The sequence below is a fragment of the Dryobates pubescens genome, chromosome 4, assembly GCF_014839835.1.
Source record: "Dryobates pubescens isolate bDryPub1 chromosome 4, bDryPub1.pri, whole genome shotgun sequence".
In the NCBI taxonomy this organism is placed as follows: domain Eukaryota; kingdom Metazoa; phylum Chordata; class Aves; order Piciformes; family Picidae; genus Dryobates; species Dryobates pubescens.
This window is the reverse complement of record NC_071615.1, coordinates 26,735,676-26,758,216: the sequence shown is the minus strand read 5'-3', so window position 1 is coordinate 26,758,216 and position 22,541 is coordinate 26,735,676. Positions and strand designations below refer to the sequence as shown.

The 22,541-nt window shown below is 45.1% G+C and overlaps 1 protein-coding gene across 1 annotated transcript in view; it reads left to right on the top strand.

Annotated features, from left to right (window-relative positions):
• Nucleotides 1-22,541, top strand: part of EGFR (epidermal growth factor receptor) — a 172,363-nt gene that overhangs the window by 139,010 nt on the left and 10,812 nt on the right. Inside the window, exons 12-20 of the mRNA XM_054160981.1 lie at nt 428-627; nt 1,658-1,790; nt 3,139-3,238; nt 5,008-5,165; nt 9,850-9,885; nt 11,221-11,362; nt 13,009-13,131; nt 14,695-14,793; nt 19,784-19,969. Of these exons, the coding sequence (XP_054016956.1) occupies nt 428-627; nt 1,658-1,790; nt 3,139-3,238; nt 5,008-5,165; nt 9,850-9,885; nt 11,221-11,362; nt 13,009-13,131; nt 14,695-14,793; nt 19,784-19,969 (1,177 nt within the window). The remainder of the gene's footprint in view (nt 1-427; nt 628-1,657; nt 1,791-3,138; nt 3,239-5,007; nt 5,166-9,849; nt 9,886-11,220; nt 11,363-13,008; nt 13,132-14,694; nt 14,794-19,783; nt 19,970-22,541) is intronic.

The following is a 22,541-nucleotide window of genomic DNA, read 5'->3' as shown; positions in this document are numbered from 1 at the left end:
TCCAGGCTGAACAGCCCTTTCAGCCTGTCTCCATAGGGGAGGTGCTCCAGCCCTCTGATCGTTTTTGTGGCTTCCTCTGGGCCCATTCCAACAGTTCCATGTCCTTCTTGTGTTGGGGGCCTCACAACTGACACAGTACTGGAGATGGGGTCTCACAAGAGCAGAGTAGAGGGGGAGAATCGCCTCCTTCGTCCTGCTGGTCACACTTCCTCTGATGCAGCCTAGGACACAGTTGACCAGGTAGGGGATATTGCAGTTGTGTTACAGCAGGTGTGTACCAGGTGTTAAGTTCAGAGGGCAGAGCAGCATCTTACTTGAAAAAAACTCAGTTCAGTTTGAAAAGCAAAAGGGGAACATGCTGAGTAAAATTCTGCTTACTAATTCTCTTTTCTTCCATGTGTCCTGTTTCTCTCCATCTCCACTTCAGTGGCCAGTATTCCCTTGCTGTTGTTAACTTGAAAATACAGTCCTTAGGGCTGCGCTCCCTCAAGGAAATCAGTGATGGAGACGTTGCCATTATGAAGAACAAGAACCTCTGCTATGCTGACACCATGGACTGGCGCAGCCTGTTTGCTACTCAGAGCCAGAAAACAAAGATTATACAGAACAGGAATAAAAATGAGTGTGGTAAGTCGGTCAGCACTGCCTTCCTGCTCCTTGTGGAAGCTCCTTTTGAAATGGAAGAGTAATTCTAGCAAGGCCTTTTTCTGTCTGTTCCCCTGGCTGCAAAATTTGCCAGTGATACTGCTTTAATGAAGGTGATGATGGAATAGTGGGATTTATGTTTTTTCCCACCAAGGATGTGGTCCAGCAGATAGGAAAAAGCTGCTTCACTGCTGTGGCCATAATGGATCCATCCAGGTTGAAGGACGCAGAAGCTAACTCCAAACATTGGACTTTCTTTGCAAATTCAAAGCTTCTGTTCAACCATGGTGCTGCTGTCTGCAGTGGTCCCTGGGCCAAAATCTGATAATCATTTCTTTTTGCAGAATATGAATTGCTCATGTTTTGGAAATTGATCATAGAATCATGAAAGGGTTTGGGTTGAAAGGGACATTCAAAGATCATCTACTCCAACCCACCTGCCTTGGGCAGGGACAACTTTTGCTACATCAGGTTGCAACCTGGTCTTGAACACAGCTGGGCATCCAGAGTTTCTCTGGGCAACTTGTTCCAGTGTTTCACCAGGCATCATACATAACTATTTCTTCCTTCTAGCCAGTCTAAACTGACTGTCTTTCAGTTGCAAATAGTTGTCCCTAGTCCTGTCACTACAGGCCTTGATAAAAAGTCATCATTAGTCTGCTTTAAGTACCAAAAAGGCTGCAATAAAGTCTCCCTGGAGCCTTCTCTTCCCCAGAATGAACATCCCTATCTCTCTCAGGCTGGTACTAGTTTAGCTTTATGATATGGCTGTTAAGCTGTCACAGAGGGGCTTATTCTTGCTTCACAAGGCCAGAAGTCACTCACTCTTTCAAGCTTTGAGAATTAAGAGAAGCATGGTTGTTCCTCTTCTATGCTGCCAAGACCATTCACATCTGCTTTGGAAGAGGTTGGAGAAACTGACTGGTCAGAATGGAGTCACTAGTAGTGCTGTGTTTGCCCTGTCTCCTGCTTTGATGTTAATGTCTTTTTTTTCTCTCTCTCTCTTTCCCAGCTGCTGCCAAGCACGTTTGTGACCCCCTGTGCTCAGATGTGGGCTGCTGGGGCCCAGGCCCCTTCCACTGCTTCTCCTGCAGGTTTTTTGACCGCCAGAAGGAATGTGTGAAACAGTGCAACATCCTGCAAGGGTACGGTGTCTGAGGAGTGCTTGAGGATTTGGTGATGATTTGGGGGATTGGATGTTTAAAGCAAGCTGTAGGTAGCAAGAAATCAAAGAACCAGGGTGTTTGGTTGCTTGGGATTTCACCAGCTTTGCAGAGATGTTGTGTGAACATGGTTTCTACCTGAGGTTCAGTATCCTTCTCCATTCAGCATTACTTAGGAGGTTGTTTCTGCCATGGTGGCTGTTAAGGGAACATCTCCTTAAGCCCAAGAGGAGACTACCCAGAGGCATAGGGAGGCTAAGCCTTACACTAACTTCCCGTAAGATATAAATGAGCTTAAAGCACTGGTGAAAATCCATGTGAAGGACATCAGGCAAGAGCTGGAGCCGTTTGCAGTCACTGGGAGCTCAGTCACCCCTGGAATCAGGGCTTCACTGCTTGGCAGGCTTCCTTACTGCAAGGGGACTCTTATCTTCACTGAGCAGCTCACTCTTGCAAAGCAGCAGTCAAGGGAAGAACTTTGATCTGCAGAGAACCGGGACCAGCAATATCAGGCACAATTATTGCTTCAGCCTTGCTCAGGCTGTGGCTGGGCTGTTCAGTCAGGTCAGCAGGTGATGAAGGTGGCAAAGGCACATCCAGTGTGGAGAAGGACAGGAGCTTTTTAATAAGTCTTTCCAAGTTTGACTTTGAAAAATCACAAGCGTAAAGCAAGTGCTTGGGAGGGGGCTGATGACCCTCATGTTTGTATTTCTCTGGCAACTTGCAGTTCAGCAGCCGTCTTTTTAGTAGGTGAATTCCCTCTAGCAGCTCTTATGACCTGAAGGGCAGATCTGGGCATTTGTGTGTCAAGTGATGGGTAGATTTAGTTTAATTAATAACACCATTACTTGAAGTGGAACAGCTTTATTGCTATTGAAACCATCTGTTCCCAACTTTCATATTTTAATGATTCATTGTGTGCTGGAGGGAGGGCATGAATTTAATTATTGGTGCATTTCTGGTTAACTCTTCTAATTATTATTTGGAGACTTGGAATTGCTTGAACTGGGTTTGCTGATCTCTCCACATCACTACCACTTAAAAGCCTTTGGAGAGAAAGTTCTGTGTTGTTAGCTTAAAAGGGAACATAAACTAATTTGTAGTGTGTAATCTGGAGTGCCACATCAACCAAACTTCCCTTATTCTTACCTCTTTCTAGTTGCACTGAGCAAGTACTACTGGTGCAGCCAGGAGGGTCCTCTCTATACCTTCTCCTGTCTTGGTACCATCACCTCAATCTGTTTAAATTGGAAAAGGAGAGATGAGCACAATGTATCACTCACTAATAACCCTGGGGTTTAATTATTTCTCCCTTCTTGTTGTTTTCCAGGGAGCCAAGAGAGTTTGAAAAGGACTCAAAGTGCCTCCCCTGCCACCCTGAGTGCCTGGTGCAAAACTCCACCGCATACAACGCAACCTGCACTGGACCTGTAAGAGCAGATTCAGTTTAGCAAACCTCCTCAGCCCGTGCTTTAACATGTTTCCTCTGTTGAGATAATCTTGAGGTCTCATTTACCCTTCTCCAAGATGGAATTCATAGATTCATAGAATGGTTAGGGTTGGAAGGGACCTTAAAGATCATCTAGTTCCAACCCCCTACCATGGACAAGGACACCTTCCACGAGACAAACTTGCTCAAGGCCTCTTCCAACCTGGCCCCCTCCAGGGAGGGGGGCATCCACAGCCTCCCTGAGCAAACTGTTCCAGTGTCTTACTACCCTAACTGTAAAGAATTTCTTCCTAATATCTAGTCTAAATCTATCCTCAAGCTTAAATTGAGATATGAGGGGTTAGAATTCTAGTTCAATATCTAGGGGCATGGGAGGAGAGGCAGGGGCACGAAACAGGAGAGGAAGCCTCAGAGTGTTACTTTTTTTTGTTGTCGCCCATGATTCATGTCATCCACAGTGACAGAAATTGTAGGGCCTTTCTTTTTTGTGTCTTTTTACAAGCAAAAATCAAACAGGCACATCCAGCAAAGAGGTCAGGAATGTGGAGCTACTGAACTGCCAAGCTGGCTTCACAAATGAAATTTCCTTGTTCAGAGACGGGGGGAAAATGATTAAAATAATGGATCAACCCACTATCTTCTTGCCTGTTTGAAAAGCCACAACAAAATTGTGGTCAAAACCCAAATGTTGTTCCCTGAAAAAAATATGCAGGAAACAATGTTTACTTAAAACTGTGTTCCATCCTCTAACGAGGTTACAGTAAACACCTGGGTTAAAGTAATTGCAGGTGTAAGTTAAGTTCCAAGAAAGGCAAGCAAAATAAAAGAAAAAAAAAATTACAAAGAAAAAGAATTCAAACTTGTTTAAATATTCCAAACTCATACAAAAGCTTTTTCTACAGAAGTCAGTACAGCATTGTCTTGCTAGTCACCCAGAGTCATCCTCAAATTTGATGTTGTTTAATTTTGAGAATACTTTTTTGTGTGTTTTGAGCTGTCCAGTTTGCTAGCAGTGCAAAATCATTTCCTTTCTATCAGATAAAACTTGTATTTTTATGTTTTTTCTCTGTTAATTGAAATGAAATCTGAATTGTATCAGGAGCAGTGCAGGCAGCAAGACCAGGGAAGTGATTATGCCCCCGTACTCGGCACTGGCGAGGCCACAGCTTGAGTACTGGGTTCAGTTTTGGGGCTCCCACTGCAAGGATGTGAAGGTGCTATAGCGTGTCCAGAGAACGGCAACAAAGCTGGAAAAGGGTCTGAAGAACAGGTCCTGTGAGAAACAGCTAAGGGACCTGGGGTTGTTTTGCCTGGACAAGAGGAGGCTGAGGAGAGACCCTCTCACTCCATACAGCTCTTTGAAAGGAGGCTAGTGAGGTGTGTGTTGGCTTGTTCTCCCAAGTAATAGCAATAGAATGAGAGGAAATGGCCTCAAGTCACACCAGGGGAGGTGTGGATTGCATATTAGGAAAAATTTCTTTACTGAAAGAGTGGTCAGGCATTGGAACAGGAATCCCAGGGAAGCGGTGGAGTCACCATCCCTGGAGGTATTCAAGAAACAGCTGGACTTGATCTTAAAGGTCTTTTCCAACCAAAATGATTCTGTGATTCTCACATTAGGCAGCAAGGTAATAAAGTCGGATGATGCTGTAAGCTTCCAGCAGTGGAAGGCATTCAGATTTATCTTCTGATTCTCTTCCTGAACAGGCTGATGTAAGGGCATTGCAAACAAGCTGTTTCTCTTCACAGGGCCCTGACAACTGTGTGAAGTGTGCCCATTTTATAGATGGCCCTCACTGTGTGAAGTCCTGCCCGGCGGGTGTCCTGGGTGAGAACGACACCCTCGTCTGGAAATACGCCGATGCGAATTCTGTTTGCCAGCTCTGCCATCCAAACTGTACCCGGGGGTGAGTAAAACTCTTCACTAAATGCAGACAAGGGAGGGAAAGAAATAGGGGAACAGCTCATCTTGAGCTCTTTCTCTTCCCTGATAGTCCCATTTCAAGAAGACAGCAGCAAGCAAGAGAGGTCAGAGAGACACTGATAAATAGGAAAAGGTTGGTGACCCTGCACCTTTGCACAGAAGTAAAAGTGAAAAAGAAAAGTGTTGTAGGGAGGTTTGAAACAGGTTTGCTTATTCATTTGAACAGGAAACTTCCTGGAATTTTACAGAACTCCCTCACCAGTGCTGTCCTGTCTTTTTTCCCCTCCACCTGGCTTGGTGCTGGTTCTTCTGGTTCTGGGAGGAGCATCAGTGACACCTGGTGGATGTTGGGATCCCTGGGGCACATTTTTCTCTGCACCTTTCATTTTTCAGGAGGGAAGTTCCAGTGGGGCACCACAGTGATTTTCGTTTTCCCTTCTTTCCATATGCTGCCACTCACTCTCTTCAAAGCCTTGCAGCCTCCTAAGTGTGTCTCTATTAATGGGCATCACAGTCTGTATGCACCATTTTTGTCCTCATTTGGGGGCACTGTCAAACTGCCACCTCTAGCAAGCTGTGAAGTGAACTGTATTTAACCTACCTGACAATAACTAACAATGTTGCTTCTCTTGGTTTCTGATCTGAAAAGGACAGGGGGTGCAGGCTTCAGGGTTTGAGACTTGACTGTTGGACTGTGGTATTTTCAAAGCAAAAACCCAGCCCACATTTGGTGCTCCTACCCTCTACCCTGCAGGTCTGTCTGACCTGAAATCCTTCAGTAATATGCCTGTAATACATGTTGCAAGAGAGAAGTTATAACACATTCAAACCAATCATCATATATTAGTTAATTCAACTGCCAGGTCATTAGGAAGCAGAATCCCCAGGCCCTCACCTTCATGGCAAAAAGGAGATGAAGGGCTAAACTTAGCAAGTAAACAGCCCTTCCTAAGTGCTGGTAGTGAATTCAGTGCTCTGGTTCCCAGGCAGCACTGTTAACAGCCATGTGGTTTTGCTGTGATTTACAGTGGTGCACTCTGTTTTGTTACAGTCGCAGGCAAGGCTAATCAGGGCTTCCCACAGAATCACAGAATCCTTCTGGTTGGAAGAGACCTTTAAGGTCATCAAGTTCAACCATTAACCCAGCACTGCCAAGCAACCAATAATCCATATCCCTCAGCATCACATCTACAGGGCTCCAGGGATGGGGACTCCACCATTTCCCTGGGCACCCTGCTCCAGGGCTTGACAACGCTTTTTGGGGAAAAAATTCCTAATATCCAACCTAAAGCTTCCCTGGTGCAACTTGAGGCCACTTCTCTCATCCTATCATTTGTTACTGGGAGAAGAGACTGCCCCCCACCTTGCAGCAACCTCCTTTCAGGTAGTTTTAGAGGGCAAAAAGGTCTCCCCTCAGCCTCCTCTTTTCCACACTAAACAACCCCGGATCCCTCAGCCGCTCCTCACAAGATCTGTTCTTCAAACCCTTCACCAGCTTTGTTGCCCTTCTCTGGAGACACTCAAGCACCCAGGGGTTGGAAGGGGCCTCTGAAGATCATCTAGTCCAACCTACCTGATAGAGCAGGATCACCTGGAATGAATCACACAGGAACAAATTCTGCTGGGTTTTGAATGCCTCCAGAGATGGAGACTCCAAAACCTTTCTGGGTTGAGAAAGATAAGAAGAAAGGGCAGGGCAAAGTCCTTGTAAAGCTTTAAAAAGCCCAGTGGTTTTTCACTTTCTGTGACTGCGAATTCACTCACTGTTGTAGTGTGTCCCCTCTACACAGCTATAAGTCATAGCAACCTGATTGTTGATTTCATCAAATTAGGAAATGTGAGCTGAGGAGAGAGTTGCTAAAAACTTGATGGATTTGGGAAAGAAATAGCTGTGTCTGCACTGGGGTAGCACCTACATTTCACCTAGAGGAAATGTTGACGTGAGGGTGCAGTAGTTCTCAGGGACTGTCCACAGCACTAATATTCTAATAAATAGATATTTCAGAGTCTACAACCATTGCTAGATTCCATCTGATATATCCATAAGATCTTGAGGCTGTTCATAAGAGAAAGGACACATTTTTTGGTTTCTCTAAGCAGAAGAAAAATGACTCGGGAATGGAGTCAGTGATTGTTTAGATTCCATAAAACCTGGGTTACTTGTGTTGAGCGTCATCATAAAATTCCACATTAAGAAAGATGGTTATATTTAGTCCTGCATGGATATTTGTCATAGGCTTTGTTTCTCCTTTGACTTATGAAGTTAATCAGCACAGCAGGTGGGATTTGCACAGCACAAGCTGCTCTGTCATTTTCTTCCAAAACACCTTTTCACTTTATCTCACCAGACCTGGGGTCAATGGAATTGTGTGGGGGAAAAGAAGGGGACTGATGAAAATCTGCAGTTCTCTTGTTTCTGCTTTCTGGTGTAGGGAAATAACTGGTTGGTCATTCCTCAGACTGCAGACACTGTCCCCTCTCAGAGAGGCGCTTTTTGCTGTTAGGTGACTTGCCATCATGAATTAGCATGGTAAACCAGGAGTTACAGGAAGAGATAAGTGGGACTACAGTCACATTCTGAAATTAAGTGAGGTCTTATAGTTTCACATCCTTCTCGGGACACCTTGAGTGCTGTGTCCAGTTCTGGGCCCCTCAGTTTAGGAAAGATGTTGAGTTGCTGGAACATGTCCAGAGAAGGACAACAAAGCTGGGGAGGGGGTTGGAGAACAAGCTCTATGAGGAGAGGCTAAGGGAGCTGGGCTTGCTTAGCCTGGAGAAGAGGAGGCACAGGGGAGACCTTATTGCGCTCTACAACTACCTAAGGGGAGGTTATAGCCAGGTGGGGGTTGGTTTCTTCTCCCAGGAAACCAGCACCAGAACAAGAGGACACAGTCTCAAGCTGTGCCAGGGTAGATTTAGGCTGGATGTTAGGAAGAAGTTCTTCACAGAAAGAGTGATTGGCCATTGGAATGTGCTGCCCAGGGAGGTGGTGGAGTCACCATCACTGGAGGTGTTTAGGAAAGAGACTTGATGGGGTGCTTGGTGCCGTGGTTTAGTTGATTGGATGGTGTTGGATGATAGGTTGGACTCAATGATCTGAAAGGTCTTTTCCAACCTGGTTTGTTCTGTTCTATTCTATTCTGTTCTGTTCGCACATAGAAATCCTTATCCAGATGGTAGAGCATGGTAGGGTGAGCTCTTGGGTTCTTGCTGAGTTTTCTGTTGAGCAGCTGATGAGAAGAGCACAGTGCCAAGGAAGATGTGTCTCCTGTGACCATAAACAAGCCAGTGGGTTTGCTTCACACGTGCAGCCCCTCTGTGCATCCGGGAACCAGTATGCACAGCACTTCCAGCCTCTCCAGGACACCAGATCCACATTCTTGCATGGGAGCCCAGTGACCTCACAAGACCTTCCAGATGCTGTATCTTGGAGCACTGTGTTGGCCCAGAAACAAGGCAAATAGACCAGAGAAGATCAGAGTAGTGAAAACAAACAAATAAAAGCCCAATAAAATGAGTAGTTGCTTCACCTCTTCCTCGCCCAGACTAGATGAAGTTATGAGATAAGATCTGCAACTCCACCTGCCATTTTTGATTTTTTTCTGGTTCCTCCTCTCAGCAAGAAGGAATTCAGAGGAGTTTTCCTGGCACAGACCCATTCTTTACCCTCCACCTGACTTCCTCTGGAGTTGTTTTGGGATGATCCATTTTCTTTTAAGTCAGTGCAGGGAGCGGATACCACAAACTGGACTTTTCTCCTTGCTGTGCTATGCTTTTCAGAGGTGATGTAACCCTCTCTGTAACACTCTCCTTCCTTGATAGACACCACAAAGACCACAGTTCCCATGGAGAGCATACATCTTGGAGCCCAGCAGCACTTGGGGAATGCACGGTGCTTCTCACACCCATTAGACCCCCAAGTGATCACAGCCACTGTGCTTTCGCCTGTGCTGGTTTATGCTCTGGGCTGCCAAAAAGAATTCTGGACATTTTTAACTCAAATGGAAGACAAATGCTGGTAGAGTTTCTGGCTTTCTGGATAACTGTTGCACCTGTTTACATTGCCAGTAACATAAGACCCTTGATTCTGAAGGAAGAATGCCATGGACACTTACCAACAGGCTCCAGCCAGAGTGCTGTCAAATCGTGTTTTCTGATGGGAGCATGTATCTGCTACCCAAGCTTTCCTTTGCAACAGTACATCTGGAAATTGGAATCTTTTACTTATCAGGAAACAAGAACTATGAAGGAGGGTCTGCAGTGACATGTTCTGCCCTGTAGCAGGGAAGAGGCTACTTCTGTTGTCCCCCATGGTCAACCCTGAGCCTCTGCACTACTGCAGGTGTCCAGGCACAGCCAGGGAATCCAGGGCCATCTGAATTTTGTGCATCTGTGTCCTGCCCCCATTCTACCACATGATGGAAAATTGTTTTAAATTGTTCTTTAAACTAAGTATGCAGCATAACTATGCCTCTAAGCTGAAAGATCTTGGAGCAAGGCCATTGACTGATGTTTAATACCCTCTATGACTGTTACAGATTCCTGTGTTAATGCTTGGACTGCTCTAAAACACAAACTTTTCAATCAGTAGCCCTCTTCTTAGCTTGAATTACAGAAGTATGTAATGCCAGAGCTAATATGTTTGTAACATTCATTTGTTTTCACAGGTGCAAAGGACCAGGTCTTGAAGGTTGTCCAAATGGGTGAGTATTTCTTCTGCTACAATTAAGGACAGAGCTAGAAAGAATGCATATGTGTTCACATTTCCACACTGGAAGGCTGGGACTAAAATTAAGTCTTCAGTTCTGTACAGGAAAGTGACAGATTAGAGCAGGCTCTCACCTGTAAAAATCATTTAAAGAGCTGAGAAATATCTTTACTGGCATAAGACTCCAAAACCTTGCTCTGCTTACCTTGCAACAGTGAAACCTGTTGCTGGAGAACAATAGGAGAAGTTGGAGAAAAAAATAGAGAGTGTGGTAGAGAGAGATATGTTTAGGATTTATATAGCTATCTGCATTACAGTGGATTGGTGTCAGAGACTCATGGAGTCTCTTCCAGCCCTATAACACAGAATCACAGGTTGGTGGGGGTTTGAAGGGACCTCCAGAAACCAGCTAGTCCAACATGCCTGCTAAAGCAGGTTCACATAGATCAAGTTGCCCAGGCTTGTGTCCAGGCAGGCTTTGAAAGTCTCCAGAGAAGAGACTCCACAACCTCTCTCATTGCACTGTTTGGCCTCATGACTTGCTCGAAGTCATGCAATAAACAAACAGGCTTCTCTGACCAAAAGAGAGGGCTTTAGCTTTTGGCCACAGTGTCATCCGATAGCCAGAGAAATTCAGCATGCAACTGTTAAAAAGTGACTCTTAGTAGCGATCCCTGAGGCAAGTTAGAAAGAGCTGTGGTGAATCCAGTACAGGCTTAAAACCATCTAAGCACAGGCTAAAACACAACCTTGGAAAACAGGTTTTTCTTTTCAACTTGCATTTGAAATGACTCAGGCTCTAATAAAGAGGCAGCAATCTGTACTTGTAGCATGGGTGGTTCACACAGTACCTGGCCTCAGACACTTGTCCTTGGAGAGGGGGGCGCATGCCCCACCCAGCAATGGTGAGATGTCAGCTTTAGTGCTGGTATCAGAGCTGCATGTGCCTGCTTGACATCACTTTCTCTCCATGTGCTTCATGTATCTAATCAGGTGCAGTCTGCCCGTGGCTGGCATATGTAGACATCACGCATTTGATGATCATGCTCTTGTTGGGTTTGTCAAAGGGAGGAGATATCTCTTTGCTTAAGCTGTGAGGATCGCATAAGTTTGTGAGCTTTGAGAGAAAAGTGAAGACTCTGGGTAGATTACTGGATGAAGAACTTAAAACTACAGATGCCCAAGATACCTGAAGTGTCAAATAGGCTTAAGAGAATGTCCAGAGTGTTTGGTCAAAACCTAATGCTTCATGCCACCTCCCTAGGGTTTTTTTAAAAAGCTTACACTTAAGAATGTTTTGTCTCATTTTGCATCCCCTCCTGTCTTGCAGCTCCAAAATCCCATCTATAGCAGCTGGTGTTGTTGGAGGTCTCCTGTGCCTGGTAGTGGTGGGTCTGGGCATTGGCCTTTACCTGCGGAGACGCCACATTGTCAGAAAGCGGACCCTGCGCCGGCTGCTGCAGGAGAGGGAGGTGAGTACCACCAGCATGGCCACAACACCAGCTGCTTTGCTGGGGACAGTGAGTGATGGCCTCCATGTACCTTGAAAAGCACCATGCATCTGCCCTTGGGTTGGCAAGAAAGTCAGAAAAGAGGTGGTGTGCACCTCACACCTTCTCACTTCATCTCAGGTTTGACTTCTCTGTTTATCACTCTCAAAGCTTTAGGGGATTTAGGTGTCAAAATCCCACTTAAAATCAGTGAGACTGTCTACTTAAAACGCCTGTTCCTTTAGGGAGATCTGCAGTGCATTTGCTGATCCATGCCACCGTGCTGTGTAGAGCCTCAGCCTTGAGTCGTTGAGCCTTGAGGCTACTGAGACAGCTTGGGTACATTTGAAGATGTTACTCTCTTGATCAGATGTATGTCTGCTACTGGGGAAAAAACAGAAAGGAGAGGAGGGGAAAAAAATGAGGAAGTGTTTGTGTTTTGTCTTTGGTTTATGTTTAGCATGAAAAAAACCACAAAGCCATCAAAGTGAATGGTTCACCCTGTTGAGCATGAACGAGGTTTCTACACTGATTTTTGTTTTCTGCATGGTTTCACATCACTCTCTACATGCCTCACACATAAACCAGCAAAATTCAATACCCTGGACTAAAGTCTCTCTTTCGTGATTAGCCCCATTCCTTTTCACAGAATCACAGAATGATATAGGTTGGAAGGGACCTCTGGAGATCATCTAGTTACCAAGGCCCCTGCTAGAGCAGGTCCACCTAGAGCAGGTTGCACAGGGCAGTGTCCAGGCAGGTTTTGAATGCCTCCAGAGATGAAGACTCCACCAGCACTCTGGGCAGCCCATTCCAGTCCTCCACCATTCTCAAAGTAAAGAATTTCCTCCTCATGTTTAGAAGGCGCTTCCTGTGCTCAAGTTTGTGCCTGTTACCTCTTGTTCTGTAACTGGGCATCACTGAAAACAGACTGGTCCTGTCCTCCCGACAGCTACTGTACAAGAATACTTGTAAACAAGAATACTTGTAAACAAGAATACTTATAAATATATAAGCATTGATAAGATCTCCCCATAGTCTTCTCTAGGCTAAGAAGCCCCAAGTTTCTCAGCCTTTCTTCATGAGAGAGATGTTCTAATCCCCTCTCATCTTCATAGCCTTTTCCTGTACCCTTTCAAGCAGTTCCTTGTCCTTCTAGAACTGGGGAGCCCAGAACTGGACACAGTACTGCAGATGTGACAGAGCAGAGGGGGGGGAGAATTTCCCTTGACCTTCTTGCCACACTCTTCTTGATGTGCTATTCAGGGCAGGGCTGAGGGAAGATTGGACTCTATCTCCAGAGGTCCCTTCCAACCCCTTACCATTCTGTGATTCTGTGACTGCCCTTAGTGACCACATGGGTACATTGCATTCTGCTAAAAGCCCAGTTGCAGCTTCCTCGCTTATTTTGCTGTTAAAATCCTTGGAAAAGAAAACAGGGGGGAAACAAAACAAAACTGTCCTACTTTTTAATGCACTTCCTAACAATAGTTTAGACACTCTATTCTGCAGTTGTGATAGCAGAGTTCAGCTTGTGCTCAGCTCAGGATTTAGTTGATTCTTAAGCATGCTGTTTGCTGTCCTCCTGGACTGTATATCTCTCTAATGTTGTCTTCTCTCTGCACCAGCTTGTCGAGCCCCTGACACCCAGTGGGGAGGCACCAAACCAGGCTCATCTGAGAATTTTAAAAGAAACAGAATTTAAAAAGGTCAAAGTTTTAGGCTCTGGAGCTTTTGGCACTGTTTATAAGGTAAGATCACCCTGTTTCTTTTCCATTTTCCATCTTGGTTCCTCGTGTAGAAGCCACCCAAACAAAGCATGAACACCACGGGATCTGTGCTCATTGTGTGTATTTATTTTTCAGACTAGATTTTATAGCCTAAAAACATCACATATTGAATGATAGAGAGATGACTCAATCATCATTAGCTGCATTGTGAATCAGATAAGATGGGAAGTTTTACATAAGGTGCTCCCAAAGCCATACTGCTGAGCATGGAGGACAAAGATCTCAACCTAAAAACTAACTGCAACAGCCAAATTCACAGCCTGGTGTGACTATTAGGAAACAAAAGAAATGCACTTTGGGCGCATCAGTGCTAAACCATTTTTTCCTGTGGTTTTTGTTTTTATAATTGTTGGTCACTCTTTCTTGACAACTGCCTCAGGTGTGTGGAATTGCATGCACACCTTCAGCTATCTAGGTCCACAAGGTATTTATTCTTGGTGTTTGTTTATCCTCTCCATTTCTCCTTCACCAAGTTCCCCTTTTCTGTGCTCCTCCTTTTACTCAGGACGCGTTTCAGGCTTTCCCAGCAGTGCTGAAGTCCAGACTACAGCTTCACAAAGTGCTATATTCTGAGGCAGGCTTCCAGCTGTGGTTAGGAGCTTCTGGGGCACAAGGCCTATGGACCTTTGAAAATGTGCCCCTGTATTGCTGGATACTTCAGCTGGGTGTCCTGGCAGTGCCACACCATTCACCTGCTGCCTGAATGGCCTCCTGCACTGCAGATGTTGAGCACTGAACCAGTCAGACATAAACCTAGCTGCTGCTGCACGTGGCTGGGACTGGATTGTTTGTACAGTACTGATACCATCCTCTTCTCATGAGAAAATAGCAATTCTGGTCATCCCACGATTTATAGATTGGAAGTGATGAAGTTTTGCACATGCGGATGCTGAAATGCACTAATTAATTAGATTTCCACCTGTAAGAGCTCACAGAGCCACAGAATGGTAGACATTGGAAGGGACCTTTGAAGATATCTGGTCCAGCCCCACTGCTGCAGCAGGATGACCTAGAGTAAATCACACAGGAACATGTCCAGTTCTGAATGTTTCCAGACATGGAGACTCCACCACCTCCTTGGGCAGCCTGATCCAGTGCTCTGCCACCCTCAATCTAAAGAATTTTTTACTTACATTTACATGTAACCTCCTGTGTCCTACTTTGTGTCCATTGCCCCTTGTCCTGTCACTCAACATGTCTGAGAAGAGTCTGTCTCCATTCTCCTGATAGTTGCCCTTTAGATACTGATCAGCATTAATGAGATTAGAGTTGCTCTTTATGCATCTCTTGGGCTATCTAAACAGAGAAGGCAATGAACATGGTTTTTCCAAAGCACTGTAGAGGTGACAAAGAGAAGTACCATTCACTCCAAGAACAGGATTTTGATAACACCCACAAGACATGGGGCTTTTTCCTATTTTTGTTGTCTCTCATGTCTTCCTTCTGGGCAGAGTATTTAAGTCTACTCAGAAGATACAAAATGCGTATGGAATTGTGAGTAACTCTTTGTACTTCTTTTGGTAGGGACTTTGGATCCCAGAAGGGGAGAAGGTCAAAATCCCTGTCGCTATTAAAGAATTGAGAGAGGCCACATCACCAAAAGCCAACAAGGAAATACTTGATGTAAGTTTTCATGGGTTTTTGTCAAGTTGTCTGTGGATTTTCTTCTGTAACAACTTAAAGGCATTTCAGGATTTTGGGTGGGAAGATGTTTTGCACCCCAAACTGAATTCTCTGTAGTCATCTCTGTGACCAGCAGGGAGAGGGAGGTGATTCTCCCCCTCTGCTCTCATGAAACCCCCACCTGCACTATTGTGTCCAGCTCTGCAGCCCACCACTCAAGAAGGAGTTTGAACATCTGGAGTGGGTCCAGAGGAGGACACTTAAGATGCCTGGAGCTCCTCCCCTTTGGGGATAGGCCAAGAGAGTTGGGACTGTTCAGCCTGGAGAAGGCTCTGGGGAGACCTTGGACCAGCCTTCCATTATCTGAATAAGGGGGCTTACAAGAAAGATGGCAAGAGACAAGGGCTTGCTATGATGGGATGAGAGGGAATGGATTGAAGCTTGAGAAGGGTAGATTTAGACTGGATATTAGGAAGAAATTTGCCCAGGGAGGTTGTGAATGCCCCCTCCTGAGATGAGTTCAAGGACAGGTTGGATGAGGCCCTGAACAACCTGGTCTAGTGGAAGGTGTCCCTGTCCATGGCAGGGAAGTTGAAACTAGATGATCTTGAAAGTCTCTTCCAACCCAAACCATTTTATGATCTAGAAAGACTTTGCAGCCCAGTTTAAGTGCTTTTGTGTCTCCAATGAACCCTGTGCTCACAGTCCAAATACTGATGTTATACTTGTGGGGTAGCACCTAAGTAGAGGTCAGGAGCATACATTTACAGCTAATTCTCTTTAGTCTGATGTTTCAGACCTTAAACTGTCCCTTCATTACCATTATGGCAGCACTAAAACCAGTATCAGTAGTTCTAATGATATTTGAATCCTGACACTGCAGATTGTCATAAGCTAGTTGCTTGGTTGCAGAGGATTAAAATCACTATAAATCCAAATGCAAAGGAAAAAATACCCCAGCTGTCTGATTTCTCTCCCATGAAGCAAGAAATTATCATGATTGGACTTGATGATCTTTGAGGTCTTTTCCAACTGTATTGATTTTCCAACCTTGTGATTCTATGATTCCTAGGAATTTTATTTTGTTAGTCAAATATAGCTCATCACTTCAGAAAACATGGCAAAAGGCTATGAAACTGGGCTATGGGAGTTTAGAATCATAGAATCATTTTAGTTGGAAAAGACCTTTCAGATCATTGAGTCCATTCTCAAGTCTGGTGCTAAACCATGTCCCTCAGCACCACATGTCTGCCTCTTTTCAGTACCTCCAGGGATGAGGAGTCAATCACCTCACTGGAGAGCCTATTCCAGCGTTTGAGAACCCTTTCAGTGAAGACATTTCTTCTAACATCCAACCCAAACCCTCCCCTGATGCAACTTGAGGCCATTTCCTCTTGTCCTAAACAAAGCATTATTCATTCTGATTTTAGTTAGACTCCAGCCCCAGGTCCCAAACCCATGTGGCCCAGGTCCCTCCTCCTTTTGCCTGCTGGTCCCTCCTTTTGCTGGCATTCCCTGTATTGAGGAGCTGGCAAAGATACTGTTCAGATGCCTGCCCTGAGTTTTGTCCCTCATTTCCCTCTTCAGCGCAATAAGGAGCTTAATGCAGTCTTTGCAAAGGAGGCTTTCTTCAAGGCAGGGTTGGATGGGTCCTTGAGCAACCTGTTCTTGTAGGTTGGCAGGGGTTTGGAACAAGGTGATCTTTAAGGTCCCTTCCGACCCCAACCATTCTGTGATTGTGTGATTTGGACTTAACTGCATTAAACTCCTGCACACTAAAGGCAGAGTTAAAGAATTAACCCTCAGTGCTGCATCCTGCCTTCAGCAGATCAAGATAGTCACAGGACTTACGCAGCAGACACAAGGACTGCGCGATTTTCAGTGATATCAAACCTCTTTCTCTCCAAGGTTTCTGCAGCATATCCTCACCTTATCATTTTGTTTCCTCTGAATTAGGATGCTTAACAAAAAGCTCTTGCTTTTTTTCTCCCAGGCCTGTTCATTTTTTTTAAGATGATTCGGTTGGTGGAATTGATTCATTCCATTTAAAAATACAAAACCAGTGAAAGAAGTCAGATAGATAACTCCAAAAAGGTTCTCTCAAAACAGATTTTCTTTTTTTTATTATTATTATTTTGGTACAAAACCAGCTTCTCAAGGTCACTGGGACCTCAGACATAATGATGTCCAATTAGAGATGATTTGTCTTAGAGAAACTGGCTGGGCGTAGAAGGAGCGCAGCACAAGGCAGGCAAGCTCTCGCTGGCTTTATTAGGGTAGGGCTAATTCAGAAGACTGTTGTTGAATACCACGCATACTTGGAGCAGGTCAGAGCGTACCACAGACATTTCCAAGATAAACAGTTGAAACAAAGGCCCACTTTAATGTCTTGGGCTACTTAGAGGAACCCACAACTGCACAATAGCTCCCTTCTGCTCCCTGAAAGGAGGTGGTGGCCTATTTCACTTTGCAGTATCAAATGGAAGAGGCAGTGTCAAGGCTTGGCTGCTCTCTGAAAGCTGTGTGGCCCCTACGCCCACTCCACTCTTTCAGCAGCCCAGTTCTCAGCCCCCAGGTCAGCCTCATGCAGGCTGCACAGCAGGTGGGCAGTGAGAACAGCTCCAGCTCTGCTGCTCTGAACACAGGGGGTTTCTCTTGAACTTAAGGAATAATTTCTTTTCTGTGAGGGTGTCAGAGCATTGGAACAGGCTGCCCAGAGAGGTTGTAGAGCCTCCTTCTCTGGAGACTTTCAAAAGCTGCCTGGAAACAATCCTGGACAACCTGCCCTGGGTGACCCTGTGTTAACAGGGGGATTGGGCTGGATGATCTCCAGACATCCCTTCCATTCCCCTACCATTCCAAGATTCTGTGAACACAAGGTGGACCTGAATCCCAAGAGGAAACAAGGCAAGAAACAGGCACTCTTCATCAGTATGACAGCTTGCTTGAAAGCCTAGGGATATACAGCACAGTTCAGTCTCTGCTTGCATCTGAGCATCAAACACTGGATTCACAAGGCTCTCTACGCCACAGATACCTACATAATTCAGCAGCACATTGTATTCTTGCTTTATCTTTCCTTGGGCTAGCCTACAGAATCAGTGTTAGCCTCGACAGAGGGTTGTTTCTCAATGCCCTGCTCACATCCTGCAGTAGGTTAAGGAGCCCTTACCCAGTTCTGCCAGACATCGTCTTTAACCTGGCTGCCTGCAGAGTATTTTAGTCCCAGAGGCTTCAAAACAAGGATACCAAGGAGTAGAAAGCTGCATTACATCATGTTTTGCTTCGTCTGGCATGTCAAACAATATCAAAGCCAAAAAGTATTGCTTAAGAGTTGGGGTTGCTTATTTCTTGAACGTCACTGGTTTAATAACTTAGTTTAATAATAGTTGCTACCAGCTTCAGAGCTATGTGGCATCTATGGAAAGCTGGTTAGATGATGAGTGAAGTGCTATGGTATTTAATTTCCTCAACTCTTAGAAAGTGCAGGTTTGCTCCTTTCTCTGCCACAGGAGTGGACTGACTATTGTTTTAAACTTCGGGGGTGCTGCTAGCCTAATGCTGAATTGCCACGGGATGATGAGTTGGTGTCACTCCAGATGCTGAGTTGAGATGCTGACCTAAATTCTCACTGCATGGGAAAATTGTCATATTTTTTCCCCATTGTGTTGGTTTTCAATTAAATGTCTTTAAATTTGTCTAGAAGAAAACCAGACACAAAGTTCATTTAAAAAACCCCACAACTTCAGTTCCAGTTTTTCCCCTCCTATTGGAATCCATTCTTGGAGCTTGCACTTGACAGTGGATACCAGTATAAATATAGATCTCAAATTTAAATCCATAAGTAGGTTTTGAATAAAAACAAACAAAACAAAAAAGCAAACCACAAAGTCTGGGATTTCTACCCTGTGGCCATGTTAAAGGATTCAGTGTGTCTGGTCCATGCTGCCTCAGCCTCTGAAGGGGCCTCTCCCTTCCTACAGAAGAGCAAAGGAAAATGAGGAGGTACCTTGGGTAGCTTAGATAGGTACCTAAATCTACAAAGAATAGAATAGACTAGAATAGAATTAACCAGGTTGGAAAAGACCTTTGAGATTATTGAGGCCAACCTATCATCCAACACCATCTAATCAAATAAAACCATGGCACAAAGCGCCTCATCCAGTCTCTTCCTAAACACCTCCAGTGATGGTGACTCCACCACCTCCCTGGGCAGCACATTCCAATGGCCAGTCACTTTTTCTATGAAGAACTTCTTCCGAACAGCCAGCCTAAACCTCCCCTGGCACAGCTTGAGACTGTGTCCTCGTGTTCTGGTGCTGGCCGCCCAGGAGAAGAGACCAGCCCCCACCTGTAAGAAAGACAGACATGTATTGAGTCTCTAAAGAGGTGAACTATTAGCCTCTTTGATTTGACATGGGCTGAGGAACAGCATGGTCAAAGAAGACTCGTCTCTTGAAAATTCAAACCCAATTCAGTCCCACCCTACATGACAGTTTTGACTTTCTGGGTCAGCACTAACCCTAACAGAGGGTCAAAGGTCTTAAAATTTCTAGTCAGTTTTAGTGAAAAGATTTGTGGAGGATAAAAGGCAGATGACACATGTTCTCAAGATGTGTTGCCCTTTCAATTAGGTGATAAAAATGATGAAATCACATCAGCTTCCAGTCAAGGTTCAAGTCATCAATTTGTCCTAGGTCCTTCACTTTTGTCCCCAGGACTTTTTGTCCCATACTTCCTTGGTGTACCAGTAGTAGGAGACTCATTCTTCTGCAGCATCTCAGTGATGCTTCAGCATTTGAAATCTGCACCTTTCACCAAGAGGAAAAAGCTCGGTCCACAAAGTAGGAAACACGAACATTTGGTATGGGCACAGAGTTTGCAGGTATCATTTTAGCAACCTCTCGAATGACCAACTCATTTCTACTGCCTCCAAGTGTTTCTGTCTTGCTAAAGAGAGCGTTTTACATGGCTTTAATTCCTTTCTCAGGAAGCCTACGTGATGGCCAGTGTTGACAATCCCCACGTGTGCCGCTTGTTGGGAATCTGCCTCACTTCTACTGTTCAGCTCATCACACAGCTGATGCCGTATGGCTGCCTCCTCGATTACATCCGAGAGCACAAGGACAACATCGGCTCCCAGTACCTTCTCAACTGGTGTGTGCAGATTGCAAAGGTCAGTGCACCAGCAAGCTTCCAGCTCGGGTACAATTCAGACTCCACCAGGGAGAACAGACACCAGACAATCTATTTATTTACTTCCCAGTCTCAGCTAACCTTTCTGTGTCACGACGTGGTTCCTAGATACCTTATACATGACACTGTCACTGGGTCCCAAACAAGTTACCATTGTCAAGCTGCTGAGCACACTTCAACTGCTGTTCAGAATGCTCACGGAGAGTGTAATATTAGCACCAAGACATTTGTGTCCAAACCAAACACCCAGTCATGAAATGATAATGTGATGCAATGAAGCAGTGGCGGGGAGGGAGTAGAATTCACAAGGAATGACAAGGGCTGGAAGGAAACCCTGGAGATCATCTAGCCCAAGCCCCCTCCTAAAGCAGGGTCACACAGAGCAGGTTCTCCCTGATCATGTCTAGGAAGGTTTTGAATGTCTCCAGAGAAGGAGACTCCACAGCATCTCTGGGCAGCCTGTTCTGGTGCTCTGTCACCCTCACAGCAAAGAAGTTTTTTCTTATGTTCAAACTATATTCAGCAATTCCTGTACCAACCTGCTGCTTCTGTCAGTGGATTTCTTTGGGCTGTGCCACAGGGCAAACAGTGCTGTTGAATACATCTTATGCTGAGTACTTCTTATGTGTCTCTGATGACAAATCTGGAAGAGACTGAAGGGTGACCTTCTTACTTTCTACAATGACCTGAAAGAAGGTTGTAGTGGAGTGGGGAGTCAGTCTCTCCTCTCAAGTAACTAGTGATAGGATGAGAGGAAATGGCCTCAAGTTGCACCAGGGGATGTTTAGATTGGATGTTGGGGAAAATTTCTTTACTGGAAGGGTGGTTAGGCAGTGGAACAGGAGTCCCAGTGAGGTGGTGGTAAAAAAAATAATGCATGGACATGGCACTTCAGGACATGGCTTATGGCCGTGGTGGTGGTGGGTTGATGCTTGGACTTGATGATCTTAAGGATTCTCACCTGCCAAAAAGATGTTGTGATTCTGTGGATAAATGACCGGCTTCATTCTAACACAGGCTGGTGTGACCAGGAGACATTTGGGCACCTCAGGGCTGCCCTGTAATTTACAGGCACTGAGTTGGTGCCTGTCATCTCATTGGAATGGCCACAGTGCCAAAGAGGCGGCACCTTATCACACGTGGTTCTGTTTGTCAAGAAGAGCAGCAAATGAGCCTGAAGCACAGCCTCTAGAATTACCAGCAGCGTGCTGGGTTTGGAATGTGGATTGCCATTTGCAAGCATAGAAGAATGGAGCAAAACCAGCCATGAAATAGCTGCAGTTTGTTGGAGATTCATCATATGAGACAATATCCCCAAAACATGGCTGCTTTAATGCTGCTTCTTTGGGGAATGCCAGTCTGCCAGCTAACCACACACTTACAGCCTTATCGGCCTCTGGAGACATTGTACACAACCCAGGCTTGCCTGGCTGTGGTTTGCTTGCAGGAAACATGCTGAAGACTTCAGAAATGTATCCACCAAAAGTGTACAGAGCATGTTTTCCATCTCGGTGTGTGTACTTCTTTCCAGCAGGCTCCATAGCAAGTGAATTGTAATTTATGTGTCCACCCGGGATGCGAGTTGCATTTTTCTGGCTCCTTTGCTCTCATTTAAAATCAATTACTGCTCTGTCCTGGTTGCAGTCTCTTTGGACAATGAGCTGGAGGCAACATTTCCCTCCTTCTCCTCCTCCTCCTTATTAATTTGTAAGGTGGCAAAATCAGTCCCCAAATAGCTCCTTGGGGCATCACTTGCCCAAGAGGTTGCCATTCACAATTGTTAACTTCTGTTTGATTTTTTCATGTCAATTTGACATTTGCCCATAGCAACATCTACCCTCTCCAGCGATGCCTGACCTTCAGTATGGTCCTTTGTGCTGCTCCTCACTGAAGTTCTCCTCAGAGCACTCATAAATCATGTGTACAGCTTTTTCCCACCAATGTGCTTGGTGTTACTACTCTGATAAAATCATGCCAGATTTTTGGATGCTCTCGCACTCTTGAAAAAAGTACTTTTGGAGGGGGGAGAATGTGGAAACAGATATATTTATGTCTGGTAACTAACCGGCAGGAGTCAAGTTCCCTGGGAAGCTTAGTTTTGTTTCTGTTTTCACAGCTTTGAAATGAGTTTTCTTTGCATCTTTTACAAACATGATCTTTCACTGAGGTATGGAGTCCTCTCCTTCAAACAGAGTGTAGACACTCCATGGGAAGTAGCTCTGGACACACTGGTCTCACGCTTCAAGATGAAAAATGTCTTGAACCCCTGGCCTGCACACAATCTAAGATCTGCTGAACTTTCTAGACAAGCAGTTCAACATCTTTGGTGTGCAAGTTACACACACGCACAAGTCTTTGAGCCGTCAACATCTTAAACAGCTTGGCATGAAACTCATACTCCTGCTTTCAGCAGCTTCGCATCTTAATAAGTCTCTGCAGCAAGGCATGTTTAGCAGGGCATTTTAATGTCCTACTAGGGCTAGATGACATGATTATTATTTTCTTTAAGATGTTCTGCTTTCTGTCGGCAGCTTGAGGCTTTTTGTTTCCAG